Source organism: Hemiscyllium ocellatum, chromosome 47, assembly GCF_020745735.1.
Source record: "Hemiscyllium ocellatum isolate sHemOce1 chromosome 47, sHemOce1.pat.X.cur, whole genome shotgun sequence".
Lineage (NCBI taxonomy): Eukaryota > Metazoa > Chordata > Chondrichthyes > Orectolobiformes > Hemiscylliidae > Hemiscyllium > Hemiscyllium ocellatum.
The window spans coordinates 7974123-7986764 of NC_083447.1; the positions used below are offsets into that span (position 1 = coordinate 7974123).

General features: G+C 46.6%; 1 protein-coding gene across 2 annotated transcripts in view; it reads right to left on the bottom strand.

Moving 5' to 3' along the window:
- Nucleotides 1–1642: 1642 nt before the first annotated feature.
- Nucleotides 1643–12642, bottom strand: part of LOC132836696 (TNF receptor-associated factor 3-like) — a 61088-nt gene continuing 50088 nt past the window's right edge. For both annotated transcript variants that reach the window (XM_060856098.1, XM_060856099.1), the window contains exons 9-11: nt 11453–11593; nt 7317–7509; nt 1643–2342 (exon numbers count right to left, since the gene is read on the bottom strand). In XM_060856098.1, the coding sequence (XP_060712081.1) occupies nt 1765–2342; nt 7317–7509; nt 11453–11593 (912 nt within the window). In that variant the 3' untranslated portion in view covers nt 1643–1764. The remainder of the gene's footprint in view (nt 2343–7316; nt 7510–11452; nt 11594–12642) is intronic.

Genomic DNA, 12642 nt, shown 5'->3' on the forward strand with positions numbered 1-12642 from the left:
AAGGAAGAAGCGGAGGGCTTGAGGCCTTTGTGATGGGGGATGGACGTATACAGGGACTGGATGTCCATCGTGAAGATAAGGCGTCAATATGGAGGAACTGGTGTTGGACTGGGGTGTATAAAGTTAAAAATCACGCAGCACCAGATTATAGTCTGACAGGTTTATTTGGGAGCGCTAGCTTTCGAGGTGCTGCCACTTCATCTGAAATCTAGGGCTTCCAAATAAACCTGTCAGATGGTAACCTGTCAGATGGTAACCTGTCAGACTGTAACCTGTCAGATTGTAACCTGTCAGACTGTAACCTGTCGGACAGTAACCTGTCAGACTGTAACCTGTCGGATGGTAACCTGTCAAACTGTAACCTGTCAAACTGTAACCTGTCAGACTGTAACCTGTCGGACAGTAACCTGTCAGACGGTAACCTGTCAGACTGTAACCTGTCAGACTGTAACCTGTCGGACGGTAACCTGTCGGACGGTAACCTGGTGTGGTGTGATTTTTAAGCTTGACTTGGTCTGGGTTTGCTGCGGTTAGGCCGATCTCTCGATTATCCAGAATATTTGATTAACCAGCACACTCCTGATCCTGAAAGTGCCGGTTAATAAAAGGTTTTACATTGAATATATATTTCAATAGCTAATAACACTGCAGTGTATATATCTGTGTGTGTGTGTGTGTGTGTGTGTGTGTGAGTGTGTGTGTGAGTGTGTGTGTGAGTGAGAGAGTGCGTATATGTGAGAGTGTGTGAGCATGTGTGGGTGTATGCATGTGTATGTGGATCTGTGTGTATGTATGTGCTTCTGTGTGAATGTGCTTGTGTGAGTTTGTGTGTATGTGTGTGTCTGTGTGCATGTGCGCATATGTGTGTATATGTATGTGTGTATATCTGTATCTCTGTGTGATTCTGTGTGTGTGTCTGTGCGTGTCTGTGTATATGTGTGTGTGTATCTGTGTGTGTGTGCGCGTATGTCTGTGTGTCTGTATATCTGTGTGTGTGTATCTGTGTTGTGTGTATCTGTGTTGTGTGTATATCTGTGTATGTGTGTGTGTGCCTGTGTGTGTGTGCCTGTGTATCTGTGAAATGTGTATCTGTGTTGTGTGTATATCTGTGTGTATGTGTCTGGGTATTTGTGTTGTGTGTATATCTGTGTGTGTATGTGTGTGTGTGTGCGCGCGTGTGTATGTGTGTGTGTCTGTGTATCTGTTGTGTGTATCGGTGTTGTGTGTATATCTGTGTGTATGTGTATCTGTATGTGTGTCTGTGTATCTGTGTTGTGTGTATCTGTGTTGTGTGTATATCTGTGTGTGTGTGTGTCTGTGTTGTGTATATCTGTGCGTGTGTATGTGTTGTGTGTATCGGTGTTGTGTGTATATCTGTGTGTATGTGTATCTGTGTGTGTGTCTGTGTATCTGTGTTGTGTGTATCTGTGTTGTGTGTATATCTGTGTGTGTGTGTGTCTGTGTTGTGTATATCTGTGCGTGTGTATGTGTTGTGTGTATCTGTGTTGTGTGTATATCTGTATGTGTGTGTGTCTGTGTGTGTGCTGATGTATATGTCTATATATTATGATATGAACTAGTTTTTTTGTAGATTCAATGTTATTTACAAAGGAAATTAATACAGTTCCATAAGTTACTGTCCTGGCCCCAGATCACAGGCTGATCTTTCTCTGTTAACAGCAGGTTCCTGAAGGGATCTACTGCCCTTGACCCTGGGGCTATTGCACAATTGGGAGCAGGCCGAGCGAGAGAGACCCAGGGGGTTCAGAGCTCCAGGAAATCCGACACGTCCACGGTCACCTTGATGAAGATGGTGTCGTCCTTGATGTAGTGGTGCATCTCGTTCTCGAGCACGGTCTGAGTCACAAACAGCGGGCAGCCGGACGCCACGTTCATCTCACTCTGAGGCCTGCGGAAGCTGGAGCTGTTGGGGTCGGGTTTGAAGGTATCTGACACGTGGGCCTTAGCCAGGCCCTGGTCCAGGAGAGTGAGGGTCACCTTCTGCTTGAAGGGCCAGGGCAGCAGGGGGTCGTACTCACCGCGCATCACCACGAAGAACAGCGACAGGTGGGTGCCCTTGCCCATGCCATCGCCGTTCAGGTAGACCCTGGCACACATCTTGTAGCCGAAGGAGCTGCTGTAGAACGGCTGGCTGTACAGGGACAGGGTCTTCCCAGATACCGCCTCCTGCTTCCGCTGGGCATAGTCCCGGATTTTCCAGATCAGGCGCCCGTTATAACTGGCCGTCTCCAGCAGCTGAAAGCGGAGATCAATCTCAGCAAGTCGCACCTCGTGGACACTCAACAGGTTATCGTGTTGGGTAACTTGCTGTTCGACCAACTCTGAAATCAATAACCAGGGATATTCATTGTTATCCTAATATTCTAGCGAGGAAACTAACTAACTAACTAAACAATAAACTAACTAGCTTACTAATTACCTAACTGGCCAACTAATTTGCTAATTAAATTAACTATCTGATTAACTAATTAACTACTTAACTGACTAATTAACTAAATAACTAGCTAGGCAAGTAATTCAGTAATGACCTAATTAGTCATGTAATTTATTAACCAACTAAGTAGTTAAATAACTAATTAACTAACCACTAGCTAGCCAACTGAATAATTATCTAATTCACTAACTAGTTGACTGACAAATTAATGAATGAATTAGCTAATTAACCATCTAACTAACTAACCAGGTAACTAGCTCATGAATTAGCATCTCTGCTCATGAACTGTATAAATAACCAGCAGTTAGTTAGTTAGATAGTTAGTTACACACACACACATACGCACATACACTCTTACACACACATACATACACACACACCACTATATAACTAGTTAACAATTAACTAGCCAACTAACTAATTGATTAACCAACCAATTAATTAACTAAGTAATGAACTAATACACTGATTGAATATTTATCTAAGTAACTATATAACTATGTTAACTGTATAACTAACTAACAAACTGACTAGTTAATTAATTTGGAATTAATTATTTAACCAACAAATGAATGAATGAACATACTAACTATCTATTTAACTAACTAACGAACTAACTAACTAACTAACCTCTGAAAGGTAACTGTAACAAAAACAAACATTAATGGAAATGTATTGAATGTGCCCCTGAAGCTGATAATACCCACCAGATCCCATGGTGTCCACCAGCCGTGGTAGATCCCAAACTCACTGCTGGATTGCGGGATGCCCAAGCACTAACATAACCTCAGAAAAGAGATTGGTCAGACACCACCTGCCCATAAAGGGACGGCTAGAAAATTGGAAGCCTTCAGAAATGAGATAACGAGAGTCCAGTGACAGTATATTCCTGTCAGGGTGAAAGGACAGTCCGGTAGATGTAGGGAATGCTGGAAGACTAAAGAAATTGAGGGTTTGGATAAGAAAAAGAAGGAAGTATATGTCAGGTACAGACAGGATAGATCGAGTGAATCCTTAGAAGAGTATAAAGGCAGTAGGAGTATACTTAAGAGGGAAATCAGGAGGGCAAAAAGGGAACATGAGATAGCTTTGGCAAATAGAATTCAGGAGAATCCAAAGGGTTTTTACAAATACATTAAGGGCAAAAGGGTAACTAGGGAGAGAATAGGGCCCCTCAAAGATCAGCAAGGTGGCCTTTGTGTGGAGCCGCAGGAGATGGGGAGATATTAATCGAGTATTTTGCATCAGTATTTACTGTGGAAAAGGACGTGGAAGATATAGAATATGGGGAAATAGATGGTGACATCTTGAAAAATGTCCATATTACAGAGGAGGAAGTACAGGATGTCTTGAAACACATAAAAGTGGATAAATCCCCAGGACCTGATCAGGTGTACCCGAGAATGCTGTGGGAAGCTAGAGAAGTGATTGCTGGGCCTCTTACTGAAATATCTCTATCATCGATAGTCACAGGGAGATGCTGGAAGACTAGAGGTTGGCTAACGTGGTGCCACTGTTTAAGAAGGGTGGTAAGGACAAGCCAGGGAACTATAGACCAGTGAGCCTGATGTCGGTGGTGGGCAAATTGTTGGAGGGAATCCTGAGGGACAGGATGTACATGTGTTTGGAAAGGCAAGGACTGATTAGTGATAGTCAACATGGCTTTGTGCGTGGGAAATCATGTCTCACAAACTTGACTGTGTTTTTTGAAGAAGTAACAAAGATGATTGATGAGGGCAGAGTGGTAGATGTGATCTATATGGACTTCAGTAAGGCGTTCGACAAGGTTCCCCATGGGAGACTGATTAGCAAGGCTAGATCTCATGGAATACAGGGAGAACTAGCCATTTGGATACAGAACTGGCTCAAAGGTAGAAGACAGAGGGTGGTGGTGGAGGGTTGTTTTTCAGACTGGAGGCCTGTGACCAGTGGAGTGCCACAAGGATCGGTGCTGGGTTCTTGCCAGGGTTGGAGGATTTGAGCTATAGGGAGAGGCTGAACAGGCTGGGGCTGTTTTCCCTGAAACATCGGAGGCTGAGGGGTGACCTTATAGAGGTTTATAAAATCATGAGGGGCATGAATAGGGTAAATAGTCAAAGTCTTTTCCCTGGGGTGGGGGAATCCAGAACTAGAGGGCATAGGTTTAGGGTGAGAAGGGAAAAGATTTAAAAGGGACCTAAGGGGCAACTTTTTCACACAGAGGGTGGTACGTGTATGGAATGAGCTGCCAGAGGAAGTGCTGGAGGCTGGTACAATTGCAACATTTAAAAGGCATCTGGAGGGTTATATGAATAGGAAGGGTTTGGGGGGATATGGGCCGGGTGCTGGCAGGTGGGACTAGATTGGGATGGGATATCTGGTCGGCATGGACGGGTTGGACCGAAGGGTCTGTTTCCATGCTGTACATCTCTATGACTCGATAACTGACACTGAGAGTTATGTCAGTTCTGCAATTCCTTTCTGCACTGTGATGTTTCCAGGAAAATAGAAACACAGAAAATAGGGCAAGAGTGGGGACATTCGGCCCCAAACCCAGCCTGCTCTGTCATTCATGATTACCCAGGTTGCTTTCTCTCTTCACCCCTTGCTGCCACTGATGTCTGGAAAACTATCTCTTCCTTGAATGTATTCCCAGGCTTGGGCCCCTGCAGCCGAGAATTCCACAGGTTCAGCACTCTCCGAGTGAATTTCTCTTCACTCCGTGACCCCATGTTCCTGCCTCCACCCACTATCCCACACTGCAGCCACGGTGAACATATCATTGCGAAGTTGGGTGCAGTACTTAGCGACTGGGGAGGCAAGAAGTTAGAACTTGGTGGTTTGTAAAACGGGGAAAGCATTGCGTGGTCCCTTTAAAAGATCATGTGCTTTTTCTGTGCTTAGAGATTTAGAATGGATGTCTGTGAGCAGCCGGTTGAAAGTTTGCAGAAAGCCTGAACTGAAACATTTGTATAGAAAGGCTATACAGTTAGCAGTGGACAGGCAGGAGGCTGGGGGAACACAGCAAGGCAGGCAGCGTCAGGAGGGGCAGGCAGCGTCAGGAGGGACAGGCAGGAGGCTGGGGGAACACAGCAAGGCAGGCAGCATCAGGAGGGACAGGCAGGAGGCTGGGGGAACACAGCAAGGCAGGCAGCATCAGGAGGGACAGGCAGGAGGCTGGGGGACACAGCAAGGCAGGCAGCGTCAGGAGGGACAGGCAGGAGGCTGGGGGAACACAGCAAGGCAGGCAGCATCAGGAGGGACAGGCAGGAGGCTGGGGGAACACGGCAAGGCAGGCAGCATCAGGAGGGACAGGCAGGAGGCTGGGGGAACACAGCAAGGCAGGCAGCGTCAGGAGGGACAGGCAGGAGGCTGGGGGAACACAGCAAGGCAGGCAGCGTCAGGAGGGACAGGCAGGAGGCTGGGGGAACACAGCAAGGCAGGCAGCATCAGGAGGGACAGGCAGGAGGCTGGGGGAACACAGCAAGGAGGCAGCGTCAGGAGGGACAGGCAGGAGGCTGGGGGAACACAGCAAGGCAGGCAGCGTCAGGAGGGACAGGCAGGAGGCTGGGGGAACACAGCAAGGCAGGCAGCGTCAGGAGGGAGAAGTCGATGTTTCAGGTGTAACCCTTCTTCAGGACTGGGGGTGGATGTGGGGGAGGCTGCAGATAAAAGGAGTTGTGGGGGCAGGGTGGTGAAGTGGGGATAGGTGAAGATAGGCAGAGGGTACCACTTGCTTGGTCAATGGGAGGAATAAATGGGTTGGGACCAGTGGAAGGGGGTGGAGGGGCTGAGAGGGGATTCAGGGGATGGGAGTGGAGGTTATTTGAAATTGGAGAACTCAGTGTTGAGTCATCCAGGCGGTAGGCTGCCCAGGCAGAGGATGAGATGTTGTTCCTCCAATTTGCAGTGTGGATCATTGAGGCATGGAGGAGGCCAAGGATGGTCATGTTGGAAAAGGAGGGGTGGGGGAATTGAAATGGGCGGTGACTGGGAGGGCCGGTCAGCCCCTGCTGGCCTGGCTGAGTTGCTCAGCAACCGGCTTTTGAATTTAGCCAATCAATTTGAACCAGGTACTTAGATACCGAACACCTATTAAATTGAAATCTGATGGTTTTGACAACATGGGACTGATCCTATTGTAAGAAATATTATGTCATCGCAGGTATAAAAGAAGGGGGCAGTTGGATAAAGACCTCAAAGCAAGCCAGAACTAACGGCCCTCAGCTCTCTCTCTCTCTCTCTCTCTCTCTCGCTCGCTCTCTCTCTCTCTATCTCGAATTTCTGGCTCTCACAGTGTCTTCTATGTCTTAGAGAAAGCAAAATAACAACAGTACCAACAACAAAAAAGGCATTCCTGATGGAAGACTCAATGGGAGAAGGGACGGAATATTCCAGAAGACACTTAACCTGTCTGTAATTATGAGAGATTAAATTCTATTTTTGTTAAATGAGTGGGACTTGTATTTATTGGAACAGCATATTATTAGAATCTTGTTTTATTTGGGAATAGTTAGTTAGGTGGGATTTATTCAGTTTGTGAATCGTTTAGTTACGTTGTTCACTGTTAGAGTTAGATAAGTAGATTGTTACTTGTTGATTTTAAAGTGAGTGTCAGGGGATTTATTTTATTTAACCACGAGAAGTTGCTGAAAAGCAGGTCACACCACTTTTCACCATCTCTTTACAGATTACAGAATGAAGTGCTCCCCTTTGGGTGTTTCAGTTTTAGTTCTCGGACGGGGGTCAACCTCTGCTTTGCAACAGGATCTAACCCCGAACATAGAATGGTTCCCAAACTCAGAATGGGATGGGACAGCAACAGTTAGCATTTCTTGAGAATATGAATTGTCTGTCAATTCCTAAGCCCCATTGCACTCACCTGAGTTACTGACACCTCTGTAGAGGCAGGGGGAGCTTTGGCCAGTCTCTAGGAATGATAGCCGACTGGACAGGTTTCCCGTGTTATAACGGACTGACAGGAGTTCTTGTTTTAAGTTTTCCTGTAATTTGCGCCTCTCCAGTAGCTCCTGCTCAACCTGATGCAGCCTGTCAGTGTGCACAGCCAATGTTTTCTGTAAAAATGAGAGATTTGACCATGGTTTAGCAGTCACATGACGGATTGGTTGAACCATGCTACCTGGACAGTAACAGTCATTGTGATTGGTTCATTAATGGGATGAGGGTGTTGCTAGCCAGGCAGCATTTATTACCCATCCCTAATTACCCAGAGGGCAGTTAGAAGTCAATGACATTGCTATGGGTTTGGAGTCACGTGTAGGCCAGACCAGGTAAGGATGGCAGTTTCCTTCCCTAAAGGACATTAGCTAACTCCATGGACGAGGTCTCTGCGTAATGTTTGTGTGTGTCTGCATGTGTTCATGTGCGTGTACATGTATGTGTGTGTTTGTCTATGTGTGCGCATGTCTGTGTGTGTGTGCACATGTGTGTGTGTGAGCATCTCTGAGTGTGTGTGCGCATGTCTGTGTGTGTGCGCGTATGTCTATGTGTGTGTGTGTGTGCGCGCATGTCTCTGTGTGTGTGTGCGCATGTCTGGTGTGTGCGCGCACGCATGTCTGTGTGTGTGCATGTCTCTGTGTGTGTACGCATGTCTGTGTGTGTGCGCATGTCTGCGTGTGTGTGCGCATGTCTCTGCGTGTGTGCACATGTGTGTGTGCATGTCTGTGTGTGTGCATGTCTGTGTGTGTGTGTGTGCGCATGTCTGTGTGTGTGTTTTGTGTGTGTCTGTGTATGTTCATGTGTGTGTACATGTACGTGTGTGTTTGTCTATGTGTGCGCATGTCTGTGTGTGTTCATGTGTGTGTACATGTACGTGTGTTTGTCTATGTGTGTGCATGTGTGTCTGTGTGTGTGCACGCATGTCTGTGTGTGTGTGCGCATGTCTGTGTGTGTCTGTGTGTGTTCTTGTGTGTGTACATGTACGTGTGTGTTTGTCTATGTGTGCGCATGTCTGTGTGTGTGTGCGCATATCTATGTGTGTGTGCATGTCTGTGTGTGTCTATGTGTACGCATGTCTGTGCGTGTGTGTGTGTGTGCGCGTCTCTGTGTGTGTGTTTATGGTGTACTTGTCCTGTGAGTGTTTATTGTGAAAATACAATACCTACAGCTCAGAGAAAGACCATTTGGACCATTGTGTCTGTGCATGTTCTCTAGAAGAACAATGTTCCCTAGTGCCAGCCCACCCCTATGATGTGGACCCCCTGCAAATGTTGCCTTTTCTGATGATTATCCAATATCTGCCTGAACAGCTTTCTCTGATAGTGGATTCCTGACCTGCACCACCCACGACATGAAAACGTTTCTCCTTGTGTACAGTTCTGGTCCCTACACTGTACAGGGATGTGGAGGCTTCAGAGAGGGAACAGAAAAGATTTACCAGGACGTTGCCTGGTTTGGAGAGTATTAGCTTCTTGTTTGGAGGGTATTTGTTTTCACTTGGAGGCTCAGGGGGAACTTGATAGAAGTTTACAAAGTTCTGAGGGTCATGGATAGCGTCATAGATTGGGGCGTGGAACGGGGCGTAGATAGGATGGATACTTTGAGTCTTTTTCCCAGGGTAGAAACGTCAATGACTGGGGCACATGGGATTAAGGTAAATTGAAGTAAGTTTAAAGGAGATGTGAGAGGCAGGTTTTTTTTTACACAGAGGGTGGTAAGTGCCTGGAATGCGCTGCCAGATGAGATAGGTACAATACCAACGCGTAAGAGACACCTTGACAGATACAGGAACAGGCAGGGAACAGAGAGATACAGACCGCGTCGAGGCAAAAGGTTTTAGTTTAGAAAGGCATCATGTGTCAGCACAGGCTTGGTGGGCCGAAGGGCCTATTCATTTCTTTGTACCTTCCTTGTTTCTTTCACCTCAAATCAAGAATCAGTTGTTGATCCTTTCACTGATGGGAACAGCTTCTCCCTATCAGTTCCCTCAAGATTCGATCAAATCTGCTCTCAATCTTCTCTCCTTCCACGATCAATCCCTGTTTTTCCAATCTATCCTGTTCACTAATCCCTGGAATCATTCTTCCGAATCCCGTCTCTGCTGCCTCCAATGAATTCACACCTTCCTGAAGGACAGATCACCTCTCTCCAGCTGAGGATGAACTAATGTTCTATACAAATTCACCAGAACCTTTTAGACCTTGCCCTCTGTGCCCCGTTAATAAAGCCCAAGGAGTGGAGATGCTCAATTTTTAAACTGTGCTCTCAATCCACTTTGCAGATCCCCTCTGCTCCCCTTTGCAGAACTGTAACGCTCTGTTTTTAGATAATTTCCCAAATGACCTGTTCAGAATATTACGGCACCCTTCTAGAGCAAGTGGGCATCTATATCCAGAGGTAAGGACACTACCACGGTACCATTAGAGCTCCCTTTCCTTTAAAATGCCTTTCCCTCAACCACACTTACCTACAGTAAATTTCACCTGGGCCTTCCCACCAATCTGCATCCTTAAAACGCTGCTCCTCAAGTTTTGATCATAGTCATAGAGTCATAGAGATGTACAGCACGGAAACAGATCCTTCAGTCCAACTCGTCCATGCTGACCAGATATCCTCAATTTATCTAGTGCCATTTGCCAGCACTTGGCCCATATCCCTCCAAACCCTTCCTATTCATATACCCATCCAGATGCCTTTTAAATGTTGTAATTGTACCAGCCTCCACCACTTCCTCTGGCAGCTCATTCCATACACGCACCACCCTCTGTGTGAAAATAGTTGCCCCTTAGGTCCCTTTTATATCGTTCCCCTCTCACCCTAAACCTATGCCCTCTAGTTCTGGACTCCCCCACCCCCATGTCTATTTACCCTATCCATGCCCCTCATGATTTTATAAACCTCTATAAGGTCACCCCTCAGCCTCTGACACTCCAGGGAAAACAGCCCCAGCCTGTTCAGCTTCTCAAATCCACCACCCCAACAACATCCTCATAAATCCTTTCCTTTCATGTTATCTTTAACGGGGGGTTGAAATTAATCTGTTGAGGGTACAAAGTGATAAAAAGAGACCACAGTCGACCATGACCGAGACACAAGTTGGTACATCTGCTCCCTTGCATCTGAATTAAACAAAGGCTCGATTAATCGCCTCTTTTGAGTCATGCTTAGGTTTTGAAATTGCACCTCAAACTCTAGACTATTAATCTATCATAACAATCCCTGAGGAATACCACAGCCGTCCTTCCTACAGTCTGGAAAACAACAACTCACTGCGAGAAGTGAACAAACATGGGAGCTGGAAATCTGAAACTGCTGGAGAAACCCAGCAGGGTCTAGGAGAGAAAGTAAAACTGAACAAGGGTGGGTACGGGGCACTGGAAACATTAACTCTCAACGAGCCAATTTTAATAGTGTGTTTTTAAAATTCACTCATGGAACATAGACATTGTTGGCTGGTTCCAGTATTGATGACCTGTTCCCATTGCCCTTCAGAGGGTGGTGATGAGTGAGCTTCTTAAACCACTGCTGTCCAACTGCTGACAGTACTTTGTACGAACTGTTACAACTTTGTGTCTCTCTTAGCCGACAGTTAAAAGTCAACTGTGGGTCTGGAGTCACGTGTAGGCCAAACCGGGTAAGGATGGCAGATTTCCCTCCCTAAAAGGGACATTAGTGAACCAGATGGGATTTTCCAACAAGGCTTTCATGATCTTTCGACTCTTAATTCTAGGTTTATGTTGGATTCAAATTCCACCATCTGCCATGGCAGGATTTGAACCCAGGTCCCCAGAACATTACTTGGGTCGATGGCTTAACAGTCCAGCAATAATTAGATTCAGCCATTGCCTGCCCCCCTCACTGTTATATGGAGACAAGGCTTGGTAGAGTCAGCCTGATGTGGCTGATTCACAATTGGCTCAGGCGTCCTGTGGAAGTAACTTGTGATTGGTCAATCTTGATAAACAGCCATTGAAGGGACCTGTCATTGGTTGGCTTTGTGCTGCGCCGTCGATCCCAATGCGTGTTTTTTCTCTCTCTCTCCCTGGTTATAGAACTGACCTGCGATTGGTTCAATTTGATCTCACTTCTGTTCACCGATTGGTTCGTCAAAGACATTTCCTTCTCCATTTTCGGAATCTGACCGGCCAGCTTTTGTAAGACACTGTGTTTCTCTTTGATCTCACTCTTGAGTTCGGAGACCTGTGGATAAAACAGAACACTCTTTCAGAAGTTTCAATCCACAAAGGATTCTTTGACCTCTCTACAAGGTTAAGACATGCCTCCTGATTGCTGCATTGACCTATAGCCTCTTACTCTGCCTCACTGTTCAGTTTTACCTGCTCATTGTGAGTCCAGAGCAATGGACAGTGATGGTACAGGTGTCATCGCCAGAACTTTCCAACAAGCACCAAGACATGGCTTGGCTGGTGGTGGGAAGGGCTCTGCCTGTGAGATCCTTTACGCACGACCGGACTCTCAGCCGCACCGCACGCTGCCCTCGAAGCGGCTGCGGGGGGAAGAGACTGTCACACACCTCCTTCTAGAATGTGCCTATGCAGAGGAAGTCTGGAGAGGAATGCAGTGGTGTTTGTCGAGGTTCGTCCCGAGCAGCGCCGTGATGCGGGACTGCGTGCTCTACGGCCTGTTCCCCAGGACGCACACCGAGACGAACATCAACTGAAGGATCATCAACTCGGTGAAGGACGCTCTCTGGGTGATCCGAAACCTGTTGATCTTCCAGCTGAAGGAGTTGACCCCGACTGAGTGTTGCAGACTGGCACATTCCAAGGTCCAGGACTACGTGTTGAGGGACGCGCTGAAGCTTGGGGCAGCTGCCGCCAAGGCGTGGTGGGGAAAGACCACCGTGTAACATCTGCCTGCCAAAGAAGAACAGGGGGCCCACGCAGTCATTTGGGCTCTGCTGACGCCTCAGCTAAATATATGGGCATATGGTTGAAAAACGTACAGACCTGTATATAAAAATGATAAATTCTGATCTCTGTATGTAAATGTTTACATATGTATGGCATGACCAACTATACAGACCATCAAATTATTTTATGAATAAAGTATATTTTTGAAATATAAAGAAAAGATGGTACAGGTTCCAAATTTCTTCCCCATCCCATGGTTAACCATGAAACTCTCCCTATCTTACAGCCCACCATTGATGGTTGTTGATAGGACTTACAACTTGATACATAGCTTCATGTCTTCCATGGAACCCGAACCAGGAGACAGGGACACTA